General features: G+C 39.4%; 1 protein-coding gene across 1 annotated transcript; it reads right to left on the bottom strand.

Moving 5' to 3' along the window:
* Positions 1 to 6,422: 6,422 nt before the first annotated feature.
* LOC112629074 (putative ubiquitin-conjugating enzyme E2Q2-like protein) lies at positions 6,423 to 14,629 on the bottom strand. The gene is made up of 2 exons (XM_025392554.1): positions 14,446 to 14,629; positions 6,423 to 6,674 (listed from the first exon to the last, which is right to left on the bottom strand). The coding sequence occupies exons 1-2, from the start codon at positions 14,596 to 14,598 to the stop codon at positions 6,513 to 6,515; spliced, it is 315 nt and encodes a 104-aa protein (XP_025248339.1). The 5' UTR covers positions 14,599 to 14,629; the 3' UTR covers positions 6,423 to 6,512.
* Between the last annotated feature and the right edge of the window lie 456 nt (positions 14,630 to 15,085).

A 15,085-nucleotide genomic window follows, 5' to 3' on the forward strand; every position in this document is an offset into this window, starting at 1 on the left:
TTTTTTCCAATTCTGTGAAGAAACTCATTGGTAGCTTGATGGGGATGGCATTGAATCTATAAATTACCTTGGGCAGTATGGCCATTTTCACGATATTGATTCTTCCTATCCATTCATTTCTTTTAAGAATCTACAGTTACGAAAACTAACTGAAGAAGTGGAAAATCTGGAGACTAATACACAGAAGAAGGAAAAAGACAAAGACTTGGCCTCCCAACTGGATGTTTATTTAAACCAGGGATTGTCAGCCTCAGCAATATTGATATCTCGGGCCAGACAATTCTTTGTGGAGGGTTCCCCTGGCATGTTGTGGGACATTTAGTAACATCCTCTCTACCCACGGAATGCCAATAAGACCTCCCAACCATGACCAGCTGTGACCACAAAAATGTCTCCAGATATTTCCAGACGTCCCATGGGAGGGCAAAATATTCCTGCAGTTGAAAATTAATGTATAAACTAGATCTACATCCTTGGTCTTAGAAGAAAGATGTAAATCTTCCCAAGATAGCCCTGCATATCCTTGATACTGAAATGAAATAAGAGCCTTAAAGGAAACAAACAAAACTTTAATCTTATTTAATACAGAAGTAAAAATGCAAAAAATAGAATATTACCACAGCCGTTCTAACAGTGTTTATTATAGGAATGCAAGGATGATTCAAAATTAGGAAAATTTTATCAGGTAATTCACAAATTGTATTTCTCCATAGAATTGTAGGCACAATCATGAAAAACAAGGTAGCTCTATAAGCATTAAGTCCAAGTGATATTCAATGACAAACACAAGTTGCAGATGTCATACAGAAAAAAACTGAACACTGAACACATATTTCCACCATCTACTCTTTGTCCTGAGTCTCCACTAGAAATACAGTGAAGAATAAACATTATATAAACACACAATTACAAAAAAAAAGCAATGGGGTTACCAACAGAAGAGAATTCACCTACATTAGACAATGACAGTAAATGGAAAATGGTTAATTAATGAAGCAAAGCAAACAAAGGTAGAGGTCGGGGGATACCAATTACAAGGAGGCTAATTTGTCCCACAGCAACCTGGAAAGATTCTAGACTCAGACACCAGGTACCCCCGAGAGTGGGACTGATAGGCAAGACTGAAAACAAACATTAACCAGAAGCCTATATAGAGAACACATTTTCCAGGCCCTGAAACACACTGCTCTCCCCCATCTCCTTAAGCAGAACCCAAGCAAACTTATCTACCTCAGACAAGAGAATGTAGATTTCACCTCCAGAGGAATGGAGTAGTTCCAGCCATCATTTATGACTGCACCGGGAGATAAGATAGACAGGTAGCGGATAGCAATTAGGAATCAGAATACATTCCCCCTAAAAGCTATCAGTTGCCAAGTATTGGCCATGAAGAACTCCCAATCAATTATTAATTTATTTTTTATTTTTATCTATTTTTATTTTATTTTATTTTATTTTAGAGACAGGGTCTTGTTCTTTCACCCACACTGGAATGCAGGAATGCAGTGGGATGATCACAGCTCACTGCAGCCTCAACCTCCCAGGCTCAAGCGATCCTCCTGGCGCAGCCTCCCAAGTAGCTGGGACTACAGGTGGGTGTCACCACACCTGGCTTTTTTTTTTTTTTTTTTTTTTAATATGGGGTCTCACTATGTTGCCCAAACTGGTCGTGAGCTCCTGGGCTCAAGTGATCCTCCCACCTCAGTCTCCCAAAGCACTGAGATTGTAGGTGTGAGCCACCACACCCAGCCTCCCAGTCTTTTAGTACCTCTCCCAAATATGAATGAACAAAAAAATGAATCTCAAAAAAGAACACAGGCCGGGCGCGGTAGCTCACACCTATAATCCCAACACTTTGGGAGGCCAAGGTGGATGGATCACTTGAGGTTGGGAGTTTGAGACGAGCCTAACCAACATGGAGAAACCCCTTCTCTACTAAAAATACAAAAATTAGCCAGGCATAGTGGCACATGCCTGTAATCCCAGCTACTTGGGAGGCTAAGGCAGGAGAATTGCTTGAACCCAGGAGGCAAAAGTTGCGGTGAGCCAAGATCACGCCATTGCACTCCATCCTGGGCAACAAGAATGAAACTCCGTCTCAAAAAAAAAAGACTGCAAATGATAAGCAACACAGAATACATATTTAAAGAAAGGCTTTAAAAAGAAAAATAAGACCGAAATAAACTAAGAAAAAAATTTATTAAAGAACAAGGAGATGCAAGGGAGAAGACAAAAGAGTATCAAAATCATTTCATAAAGACACTTTGAATGTATTAGATGAATAAAACAAAATAGAATATGAATAAGGAATAATCAGAGAAGAAAAAGTTCTTAGAACTCAGGGTTCATCTTGGGAGTTGATCCCCAGTGAGCCACACCTCCTGTCACCATGTCCTTGAACAGGCCCATCCCACAGTGAATCTGGGTTGGCCCCAAGACTCACTTTAACCTAGAGAATTTGGTGGAAATGACACTGGACCTGCTCCAGGTCTAAGCCTTAAGAACACCTGGCAGCTCCGCTTCTGTGCTTCTGGAAGCCAAAAATAACAATTGGCTATCCTCTTGGAGAAAGACAAGCCACATGAAGAGGCCCGAAAGGATGAGATGCTATGCAGAGAGGAAGGCCACATGAAGAAACACCAAGACAGCAGACCTGTGGGTGAAGAAGCCATCTCAGACACTCCACTGCAGCTGAGCATCCAGATGACCAGTTGCTGACACCATCTAACTGCACAGTGAGAGATGCCAAATGAGACCAGCAGAAAAACTGTCCAGCTATCCCCAGTTAACCCACCTGGTACTGACAGATAGACAAATGTGCAGTTTTATGCCACTAAGTGTTGGGAAAATTGGTTAAGCAACGATTAATAACCAAAACAAAACTTAAAGTTATGGCTGTGCAAAGAAAATTTCCTGAAAGTTCAAAGATAAGAAAAATATTCCAGAACTTAAAATGTAAAAAAAAAAATTAGAAATAACGTGAGATACAAGACTCAAGACAAGAGGACTAAAATCCAGTTAATGGACACTTCAAAATGAACAAATAAAATGGAAAGGAGAAAGTTAACAAAAAGATGACAAGATTCAAGATTCCAACTTTGAAAGAGCCTATCCAAGCACAGACATAGATTTTTTTAAACTGTATACTAAAGGGGTCAGATTACACAATATTTTATGCCTTACTTTTTAATTTAATATATCTTAGAAGTTTGCACATGCTCTTATGGAAAGACTGCCTGCGTTTTTTTGGTCTACAACAGAATATTCTATTATAAAACTACACTATAATTTTTATTTAACCAACTACTGGTGGACATCAAGAATGGAGGAATGTTTCAACAAGGGAACAATCAACAGTATCAAAATACTGCAGAGGGGTCAATTTGGGGACTAAGAGGGGAGCCACTGGATTTGGCAACTAGGAGATAAATTTTAGCGCAACGATGAAGGCAGAATCCAGATTATAATAAGCTCAGTGAAAAAATGGTGAAGACATGTAGCTTATTCTCTCAAGAAACTAGGCTATGATAAACTGGCAGAGGCTGTAAGAGTAGGAGGTGAGTTGTTTTCTCCTTCACGTAAATATATTTACTTTTTTAAACACTAGGCCCAATTGTATATCCTACTTCATTTAACTTTATGAACATGTTTATGTATGTATGTATGTATGTATGTTATGTAATGTTTTAGACACTGAAAAATAACTCATTTCTGCTATTATAAAACTGTTATCTTTAGATGTTCAGAAGCAACTTCCTAAAAGGAGGTAGCAGTAATGGAGCTATGTCTATCATTCTTTCCCATCAACCCCCTTGCTGGAGATGTAAACATGTGTCCATCAAGTCTTTAATTTTTACCTCTTATCTTCATGGCTCTCCACACAAACCTTAACTCTTTTTTTTTTTTTTTGTATTTGTATATGTATATACAGAGAGAGAGAGAGAGAGACAGAGACAGAGAGAGAAAGAGAGACTTACTATGTTGCCCAAGCTGATCTCAAATGCCTGGGCTCAAGCAATCCTCCCACCTCGGCCTCACAAAGTGCTGGGATTACAGGTGTGAACCACTTTGCCCAGCCTCAGCCTTAACTCTTAAAATATCTTAAAACTGATGTTCTTCTGTTCTTATTTTTAAGAATAGATGCGTTTAAACCAACTATAACTTATTTTGACAAAAATTAGAGTTAAGACGCAATATTCCTCAAAGGGTCAGTTCTCCTAAATCTACTTTTTTTTTTTTTTTTTTTTTTTTTGAGACGCAGTTTCACTCTTTGTTGCCCAAGCTGGAGCCCAATGGCATGATCTCGGCTCACTGCAACCTCCGCCTCCTGGGTTCAAGCAATTCTCCTGTCTCAGCTTCCCAAGTAGCTGGGATTACAGGCACCCCCCACCACACCCAGCTAATTTTTGTATTTTTAGTAGAGACGAGGTTTCACCATGTTGGCCAGGCTGGTCTCGAACTCCTGACCTCAGGTGATCCGCCCGCCTCGGCCTCCCTAAGTGCTGGGATTACAGGCGTGAGCCACAGTGCCAGGCCAGAATAATCTATTTTTTCCCTATTTAGTTAAAATATCACCTTTTCCTTACACTAAATTCTCATTTGCAGGACTCTGATTCTAAACTTTCATTGCCCTTATCTTTCTGGCCCAGGGCTAGTCCACAATATTTTATTTAATAGCTGGTTGAACAAGTCTACTCTTTATTATTTTTAATTATTTACTCTTCTAAACAAACTTTAGAGTCATTTTGTCAAGTTCCAAAAATAAATCTGCTGGGACTTGTACTGAAATTTGCATATGTGTGTATATATATATACACACACACACACAAAATTTATATATATAAATATATATAAAATATAAAATGTATATATACATATATATATATATATTTTTTTTTTTTTTTGAGACAGGGTCTCACTCTGTCACCTAGGCTGGAGTTCAGAGGCATGATCTCAGCTCACTGCAACCTCTGCCTCCCAGGTTCAAGTGATCCTCCCACCTCAGCCTCCTGAGCAGTTGGAACTATAAGTGTGTGCCATGGACACCCAGCTAATTGTCGTCTACCCACCTCAGCTTCCCAAACTTTTGGGATTAGTGGTGTGAGCCACTGTGCCCAGCAGAAATTATATTTATAAATTACTATGAAGACATGGTGATAATTATAATATGAAATCTGCTCATCCAGGAACATAGAATGCAAATCTTTCATTCCACTCAGCAAAATGTTGTCATGTCCTTTATAAAAGTCCTGCACATCTAAGTTTATTCCTAGGTATTTAATTTTTGCTTACAATACTTGAAAAAATACTTTATCACTATATATATATATATTTTTTTTTTGAGACGGAGTCTCACTCTGTTGCCCAGGCTAGAGTGCAGTGGTGCGATATCAGTTCACTGTAAGTTCCACCTCCCAGGTTCATGCCATTCTCCTGCCTCAGCCTCCCAAGTAGCTGGGACTACAGGCACCCGCCAGCATGCACAGCTAATTTTTTGTTTTTTTTTTTTTTTTCTGTAGAGACGGGGTTTCACCATGTTAGCCAGGATGGTCTCAATCTCCTGACCTCGTGATCTGCCCACCTCAGCCTCCCAAAGTGCTGGGATTACAGGCATGAGCCACCGTGCCCGGCCTACCACTATATATTCTATGTGATTATGGTTAATATTGGGGAAGGCTATTGATATTTCTATAACAGAGCTTTTAACCAGTAATCTTAAAAATTGTTTTTCTCAGTTGGTTCCTTTGGATATTTTTAGGTAAACAATTATGTCAACTGAAAACAATGATTGTTATTTTTCTATAAAGACTATGACATCATGGGAAAATACAATAAATGCTTTTTAAAAGAATATAAAACTATAGAGATTATGATCTCAACTATTTAAACATATGTACAAGGGTTATGTATTTTACTAGCAAAAAAATATATATATATTGGTGGAAAATAGCCATCATGTCAACAGTGGCTATATTAGGTAGAGAAATTATGGGATACTTTAATTTGTTTTCTTTTTTCTTTTCTGTATTTTACTAATTTTCTCAACAATGGTTACTTACGAGTTTTATAATAAAAAAAGTTTGTAAAATTTTTGCAACATAGAAAGTTATACTTCTTTATATACTAAAAACAAAAATAAAACTTTCTATTTGGATACTTTTGACTTTTACTGCAGACTTACAGACCTGTGAAAGAAAAGACAATTCCTTCCCACTAGTTCTGGTGTCATTTTCCCCATCTCTTCCTTCACTTCTACCTTGGTCTTTTTTCTACTTCCCACCTTGGCTAGTGGTCTCTACTCAAAATGCTTGCTTAGCTTAATGGTTAGAATTCAAGGTAAAAGAATTCCCAAATTCCTAATCTAAACTAAGGTTATACATGTGGGAAATAATAAATACTACCTTATTTACCAGGTAGCACATAAGATTTGGAGGACTTAAAATACCCAGACTTTAATTCCTCTAAGATTATAGTTACTAATCATGCTTTTATATAATATTATCACTTAACATTTAATTTCTAAATATCATGTTCATGAGGAAAAGAGAAAATAGCTTGGCTTCTTTCCTCACCAAATTGTTGTTCTTAGTATCTTCTAGACGTTCCAGAACTGACATCAGATTTGGCTCATCAGAGTCCACAAACCATATCAGTGAAGAAGATGAATAGGATTCCTGTTTAACACAGAGACACCTATGTTAAACATTTACATACAGACTAACCCAAATATGCAATTAAACCACACCATTAAATGGCAAGATGACCATGGATGTAAACAAAACGTATGTGGGAAAAAGGCAACACACGTAAACCCACGTGAGGAGCTGGACTTCTGAGACAGTCATTCTTTACATAGCACTGTCTGCTGCTACAGCTCATAGAAGTCAACAAGTTTCTTCAACACTGGCAGGCAGCCTCTAAATGGCCCTGATCACCCTCACCTCCTGCCATTCACACCCTTGTAAAATTCCCATTCCTGGACCTAGTGACTCACTTCTAACAAAGAGAATACAGCAAAAGTAATAACATCACTTCTGAGATTAGGCTACAAGGAGACTACGATGCCTGCTTTGGTCACCCTTCTCCTGCTCTTTCCATTGCTCCCTCTGATGGAAGCCAGTTGCCATGTGATGAGGTGCCCTATGGAGAGGCCCACATGGCAAGGTATTGTAAAAGGCCTCCAATCAATGGCCATCTAGAAACGGAGGCCCACTCCAACAGCCTGAGATGAATCCTGCCAACATCTACACGAGTGAGCTTGGAGACGGATTCTCTCCCTATCCTGCCTCATGATGATCACTGCCGCCACCAACACCTTCACTGCCTAGTAAGAGGCCAAGCCAGTGAACCCAAGGTAAACTGCACAGAATCCTGACCCACAGAAACTGTGAGATAATGTCTGTTGTTTTAAGCTGCTAAATTTGTTACAGAGCAATAGACAACTAATTCAAACACCATAAAATTCTAACATTTTATTCTATCATACAAACCAAGTAATACCAAGAAAAGCCATTACCATACATATATTTTCAGAACACATTTACATGTGATTTTTTAAAAAGTGAATGGACTAAGTATTATGTGCTTTCACCCACTAACATTTTACTCTGTGACTTTGTACTGTTTTCTATTACAAATTGAGGAGGATCCATTATTATATATTAGCTTCAGAAGAACCAGGATCAAGTCATGGAAAACAATTTCACACAAACAACTTTAGGAAACACTGCTTTGAAAACTGTAATCTGAAATACAGCTGAAGCCACAGAAACCAAATATTTACCAAAGGTTCTTTTAAATTTTTTTAAAGCTGGCTGGGCATGGTGGCTCATGCCTGTAATGCTGGCTCTTTGGGAGGCCGAGGTGGGTGGATCATGGGGTCAGGAAATTGAGACCATCCTGGCCAACATGATGAAACCCTGTCTCTAATAAAATAAAAACAGTTAGCCAGGCATGGTGGAGGGTGCTTGTAGTCCCATCTACTTAGGAGGCTGAGGTAGGGGTATCACCTGTACCTGGGAGGCGGAGGTTGCAGTTAGCTAAGATCATGCCACTGTACTCCAGCCTGGTGACACAGCAAGGCTCTGTCTAAAAAAAAAAAAAAAGAAAGAAAGAAAAAAAAAGAAAAAGAAAAAGAAAAAGAAAAACAAGTTGTATTGAAGGAGGACATCATTAACAGTGTATCTCTTCAATAATGGTTTATTTTACTATTCTCATTCTTTTCATTCCTCTCTTACAGTGTCCCAAATCTCTTTACAGGCTAAAAGAAACTCTTCAGAATTAATCCTATTCTTAAAGAACACCAGTTACTGAGTATTGCATTTTCTTCTTCAAATTCTTCAGCATACATTGAGAATACACCATATGGACCATTTTTACGTTTTCAGTTTGGTTTTTTTTTTTTTTTGGCTAAAGAAACTGCAACTAGATTTAGGACCTGCTTCTATTAGGTTAGTATTTGTCTAGTAAACTTCAACATAAGCAAAATAAAATATGTGTTGTTGCTCTGGACTGAAACCTCTCAAAACCGTATTTTTAAAATTACAAAAAAAATTAACTGAAATCAAGTTTTTAAAAACCTTGTAGATGAAAAGATATGATACATAGTACATTTAAGTACCTATTTCAATGGTTCCCAAAGTGCGGCCCTCAAACCCTCAGGTCCAAACTATTTTGACAGGAATACTAACATGGTGACATTTGCTGTAAGTGTGTAAATACAATGGTAGGTAAAAATGCTGGTACTTTAGCACAAACAAAGGCAGTAACACCAAACTACTAGTAGACATGGTATTCTTCCCTATGCACGGGAAAGGTTTAAAAAGGAAGGGTGGGCTGGGCATGGTGGCTCACACCTATAATTCCAGCAGTTTGGAAGGCCAAGGCGGTCATATCACCTGAGGTCAAGAGTTTGAGACCAGCCTGGCCAACATGGCGAAACCCCATCTCTACAAAAAATACAAAAATTAGCTGGACATGGTGGTTGTATGCCTGTAGTCCAAGCTGATTGGAAAGCTGAGGCAGGAGGATTGATTGAGCCTAGAAGGTTGAGGCTACAGTGAGCTGTGATCATGCTACTGTACTTCAGCCTGGGTGACAGAACAAGGCCCTATCTCAAAAATAAAAAGAATGTCTATGATGAAGCAGTGAAAATTTTACATCTTAATCCTTGAATATATCTTTTTAATATTTCAAGTGAGGAAACGGGAAGTATACATGAGCATTCCTACAGACTGCCTGAGAAAAAACCCTCATGTGACTAAGTCATGAAGTGAATTAACCACTTTAATGGAATATCATTTTTACTTCAAAGGATGACTGACAAAAAATGTTATTTCAACTTGGGTTTTGGGAGACATTTTCTCAAAAAATGAGATTCTGTCATTTCAAGAAAAACAACAGACAGGCCATAATAAAATTCAAAAATAAAACTGGTAATAATAAAATTCAAGGTTTTGCCCAAAAAATTAGAATTTTAGAAAACTTATATCCACCATCGCTTTCCAAAAGTATTCTGAGGTTGATGGTGATATTGATGAATGTATTTTGATACTGTATAATCAAATGTATCAACATATACAAGATCTCAGTGAACCATTATTTTCAAAATGACCAGTGCATGATGTTATAATATCATGCCAGGGTAAAAAAAGATCCAAAGTTCAAGAAAAAAACAGGTTTTGATAGAGTATCAAAAAAGAAGCCAAGACAACATGGCAAAACCCGGTCTCTACAAAAAATTAGCCAGGTGTAGTGGTACACACCTGTAGTCCCAACTACTCTGGAGGCTGAGGTGGGAGGATCACCTGAGTCCCCGGAGACTGAGGCTGCAGTGAGCCGTGATCACACCACTGCATTCCAGGCTGGGCGACAGGGCAAGACCCCATCTCGAAAAAAAAAGAAATATCCACAATGATCTAAAATGGCTAGCTGTATGAGATTGGCCTTTGTTCACATTTTTTCAAGCAAATATCACACAACAAATTGATGCAGACACAAATGACATACCAAACATCAAAGAAATTTTCAAAAAATACACTGCTGTGGGCTTAGAAATTTTTTTCATAAAAGCATTTTTAATATATGGTGAGCTTTTAAAGAATAAATATTCCTGATTTAATTTCTAGTGATAAATACCAATTGATATACCCTACATAACACCAAAGCTCCTTGGGCCCTCAATATATTTTTAAGAGTATAAAGGAATCCTGACCCCAAAACTTTGAGAACTGCTGCCTTCCCTTCCACTTTCCTTGCTTCCCTAGAATTTCTTCCTTGGAAGAATCATCCCTTTGCCATTCTATATTAACTTACATAGTTCCATTGAGGCCAGTTTTGCTACCTCCATCCCATCTTCCCACCTCTGTCTCAACACAAAACCTGACCAAAGGACTCTACCAGCCCACCCCATCTCCAGTGATTAGCTGTCAGGTGAGCTAAGCCAAGCAAATCTGGGTTTTCCCTGAGACTAGACCTCTCTTTCTGGGAGATCTGGAATCACAGGGACAAGGCTGGCCACCTTGGGGTAGTCAGAATTCATCCTGCCTAAACAGGGAGAGTTCAGGCAAGTTTCTAGAAAGCCAAACTACTTTCTAGAAAGTCAAAGATAATTATACTTTCTGCCATGACTGTGAGAATGCCCATTTCATTGCACACTTTCTAACATTTTTACCAATCTGATAAATAAAAGCTGGTACCAAGAAGAAAAAAAGTCCAGGTATGGTGGCTCATGCCTGTAATCCCAGCACTTCGGGAGGCCGAGGCGGGCAGATCACCTGAGGTCAGGAGTTCGAGACCTGCCTGGACAACATGGTGAAATCTGGTCTCTACTAAAAATACAAAAATTAGCCAGGAATGGTGGCAGGTGCCTGTAATCCCAGCTACTTGGGAGGCTGAAGCAGGAGAATTGCTCGAGCCTGGGAGATGGAGGTTGCAGTGAGCCAAGTTCACGCCATTGCACTCCAGCCTGGATGACAAGAGCAAGGCTTCATCTCAGAAAAAGAGTTTCCATACAATATAATTTGTTCCATCTCTAGAAAGCAATTCAGTAATGAGAACTGAAAGCCACCACTTGGAAGGTTTTAAGGATTTAGCTCTACCTATTGATGTCTAAAACATTAGTTAAGACAGAAAAACACACATATACACACACAAACACACACACACACACACACACAGCTATATATTCAGTACCAAGAAACATGACTGACTTGATGGTACAGTCATCCAACACAAAGCACACAGTAACTGAAGGCACTGTAGAGGAGTAACTTCTGACACGGATCTACAATATTGTTGAGTGAGAAAGCAGATTACAAAAACAAATCTGATTTTGTAAGGGAGAGGAAACACATACAAACGTAGGAGAAAAGAGATGAGCAGAGGACTGGAAAGATACAAAATTCTGATAGTGGTACATTCTGAGTGGTAGAATTATCAGTAATATTTTCTAGTTCTGCCTAAAAATTTTCCAAATTTCTTAAAATAAGAAGTTTTTGTTATCCATATTATAAACTATCCATCACCCCAGGAAACTTCACCTTGAGCACAAACTCTACAACATGTTCAAAGTTTGTTCAGCTAAATATTTAAGAGACAATCTACTTTGAAAGACATCTAAAGTGATGACCAATATTTAAATCTATGCATTAACATTTTTCAATCATAGGCTTTAAATTTTGTACTTTTGATAAGGTTAAGCTTTATATCCATCTTGAAAATATAAGTTTTCTATTTGTCTTTAAAATATGACTTACAATATGCCAGTTTTTAAACAGTGAATGATACTTAAAAATTGCAATATAAACTCAGGCAGTGTTCCTTACATTGAATATTTAAGTGCTTCTAACACTGTTCTTTTTCACCTGTTATGAAAACACAGAACAATTTTCTAAGCATCCAATTATTCAGGTCCTTTGTTTCTCCTCTGTTCTGTTAGTTTTATAGTAATTTCAAGGTCTGTGAGGATGAAGTTGTCTGTGACAGCTACCACAAAGGTTACTATAAGTGGATAAATTTCAAACAAGTTTATCACCACTACCATCCCCACCATAAAACTCTCAGTCAAGGGCAACACAATTCAAGGTTAACTAAGAGAATCTCTTTACCTGTCACTGCTTAAGAAAAGGATATTTTGGTCTTATTTAGAAATAACTTTCTGTATCTATTTATCTCCATAAATCCACTGAGACCAAGCAATACTGCCTGCCAGTATGTTCCGTTTTTGTATCTTTCCAAATGTAAGACAGCTATCTTTTGATATCATAATTTTTTGAAAATTGATGCACAAACTTCTTCTTGAAAGTTCAGCCGGGCACGGTGGCTCACACTTGTAATCCCAGCACTTTGGGAGGCTGAGGCAGGTGGATCACGAGGTCAGGAGATCAAAACCAGCCTGGCCAAGATGGTGAAACCTGCCTCTACTAAAACTACAAAAATTAGCCAGGTGCAGTGGCAGTTGCCTGTAATCCCAGCTACTTGGGAGGCTGAGGCAAGAGAATCACTTGAACCTGTGGCGGAGGTTGCAGTGAACCGAGATCGCGACACTGCACTCCAGCCTGGGTGACAGAGTGGGACTCCGTCTCAAAATAAAAAGAAAAAAAGAAAAGAAAAGACAGTTTGGATATACAGCAGTTGTAATTCTTCTGAAGGCTGGTTATGGGGCTCATTACTTTCATACTTTGCTGTTCAATAAACGTGCGGTGATGAATAAAGTAAACTGACAAAATTACCATATAAAACAAAATTCTAACTGCTCTGACAAAAGAAACTTAAAATACACACACACACACACACACACACACACACGCACGCAGTTTTCCTAGCTAATCATTTTACAACTAAACAACCAAGTAGCAAACCCAGAGCCCACAAAAGCAGAGTAAAAATTCTAACACTCAGACAAATAAAAATGCACATGTATCTGTGGGGAAAACAAAGAGAGATCAGCCTGTTACTGTGTCTATATAGAAAGAAGTAGACATAAGTGACTCCATTTGGTTCTGTATTTGAGATGCTGTTAATCTGTGACCCTACCCCCAACCTTGTCCTTGCAAGAGACATGAGCTGTGGTGACTCAAGGTTTAATGGGTTTTGGGCAGTGCGGGATGTGTCTTTGTTAAACAAGTGCCTGAAGGCAGCTTGCTGGTTAAAAATCCTGGGCAATGGAACATCTCGGTGTAAAACCCGATTGTATGCTCTGTTTACTGAGATAGGAGAAAACCACCTTACAGCACAAGGTGGGACTTGCTGGAGGGACTTGTTGGCGCAATGCTGCTAAGAGGTTTATGGAGATGTTTGCATATGGGTATCAAGGCACAGCATTTTCCTTTGAATTTATTCACATCACAGAGATCTTTATCCATATGTCTTACTGCTAATTTTCTCCCTAAAATGATCCTATTGTCCTGCCACTCCCTTATCTTTAAGATGGTAAAGATAATTATCAATAAATACTAAGGGAACTCAGAGACCGGTGCCGGCATGGGTCCTCTGTAAGCTGAGCGCTGGGCCCCTGGGCCCACTTTTTCTTTCTCTGTACTTTGTCTCTGTGTCTCATTTCTTTTCTCAAGTCTCCCGTTCCACCTAACGAGAAATGCCCACAGGTGTGGAGGGGCAGGCCACCCCTTCAATATCTCTGTGATCTAAAAAAAATGCTTAAGTATTCAAAGATAGACAGCAATTACAGCTACTGAGAACATCATTGTAAGCAAACTGAGGCAGAGAAAACAAAGGTGCTGATGAGGATTTGAACCACCTAAGCTGCAGAAACCCACTAGATGGTTTCCTAGGTTTCAAGTTGGCATTATCTTTCAGAACGATTTTCTAGAAGAGATCACATAACACTGTTACAAAGGATCTAGAGAAAGGGACCCTGGCTTTACCACTCTGGCTCTCCAGGCATGCTTTACATTTTTCACTTCTTACACTCTCTTTCATATGAAGTTAATTTACAGACTTCCATCAAGCCCTTAGAGACCTTTTTGTACTATCCATGACAAGTTCTTGATGTTATCTCTGCATTTTTGACAAATGCAGTTAATTTACAAGGCAGTTAAGATTTTTTGTTCAAGCACAATATAGCTAGAATAGGGTCATATACTCAATAAGACAAATATTTACCAAGCATTTACTGAGTGGAAGATAAAAAGCACAAAGCATAATTACAAAATATTCTCCACTGCCGCCATAAAAAAAATTTTAAAAGGCTTACAGAATACAGCATAACATGAACAAAGCAAAACTAGTAAGGACTAAAGAGTGGAGGAAGGGGATATATCAGCATGAACTAAATATGACCCAGAAGAGCCTTGATGGTCAGACACATAAAGACAAATTGGGTAGGGTTAGGGCGTGGCTGTCAGAAGCACATTCTACAGGGGAAAAAGGGCTGATACAGAAGCCTGAAAGGAAAAGTGGGCAGAGCGCCTGTACAGGACTGTTAACCTGCCGCATCCAGGGTACAATGCGCCTTTCCAGAACACAGCAGCAGGCAGCCAGGCCAGGGGGAGAAGGATCGCTCAAACAGCACCAGAGGCTGCATTCCAACTTTTCCTTTGTCAGTGAGTCCCTTTTCATTGTTAGTTTCTCCTTAAACATAAAGACAATTGGCTGAACACGCGGGAACAAGGAAAACCTGACTGAAGAATGAGGTCTTTAAACTTAAGGGCCTTGGGTCCAGGCGCGGTGGCTCACACCTGTAATCCCAGCACTTTGGGAGGCAGAGGTGGGTCATTTGAGGTCAGGAGTTCGAGACCAGCCTGGCCAACATGGTGAAACCCCGTCTCTATTAAAAACACAAAAGTTAGCCAGGCGTGGTGGCAGGAGCCTGTAATACCAGCTACTCGGGAGGCTGAAGTAGGAGAATCGCTTGAACCCATGGTCTGTCAAGAGATGGAGGCTGCAGTGAGCCGAGATCGCGCCACTGCGCTCCAGTCTGGGAGACAAGAGCGAGTTCCCAGACTGCAGCGCGGTGGCGCGATCTCGGCTCACTGCAGCCTCCATCTCTTGACAGACCACGGGTTCAAGCGATTGTCTTGCCTCAGCCTCCTGAGTAGCTGGGATTACAGGCTCCCGCCACCAGATC

The sequence above is a fragment of the Theropithecus gelada genome, chromosome 7b, assembly GCF_003255815.1.
Source record: "Theropithecus gelada isolate Dixy chromosome 7b, Tgel_1.0, whole genome shotgun sequence".
NCBI classification, from domain to species: Eukaryota; Metazoa; Chordata; class Mammalia; order Primates; family Cercopithecidae; genus Theropithecus; species Theropithecus gelada.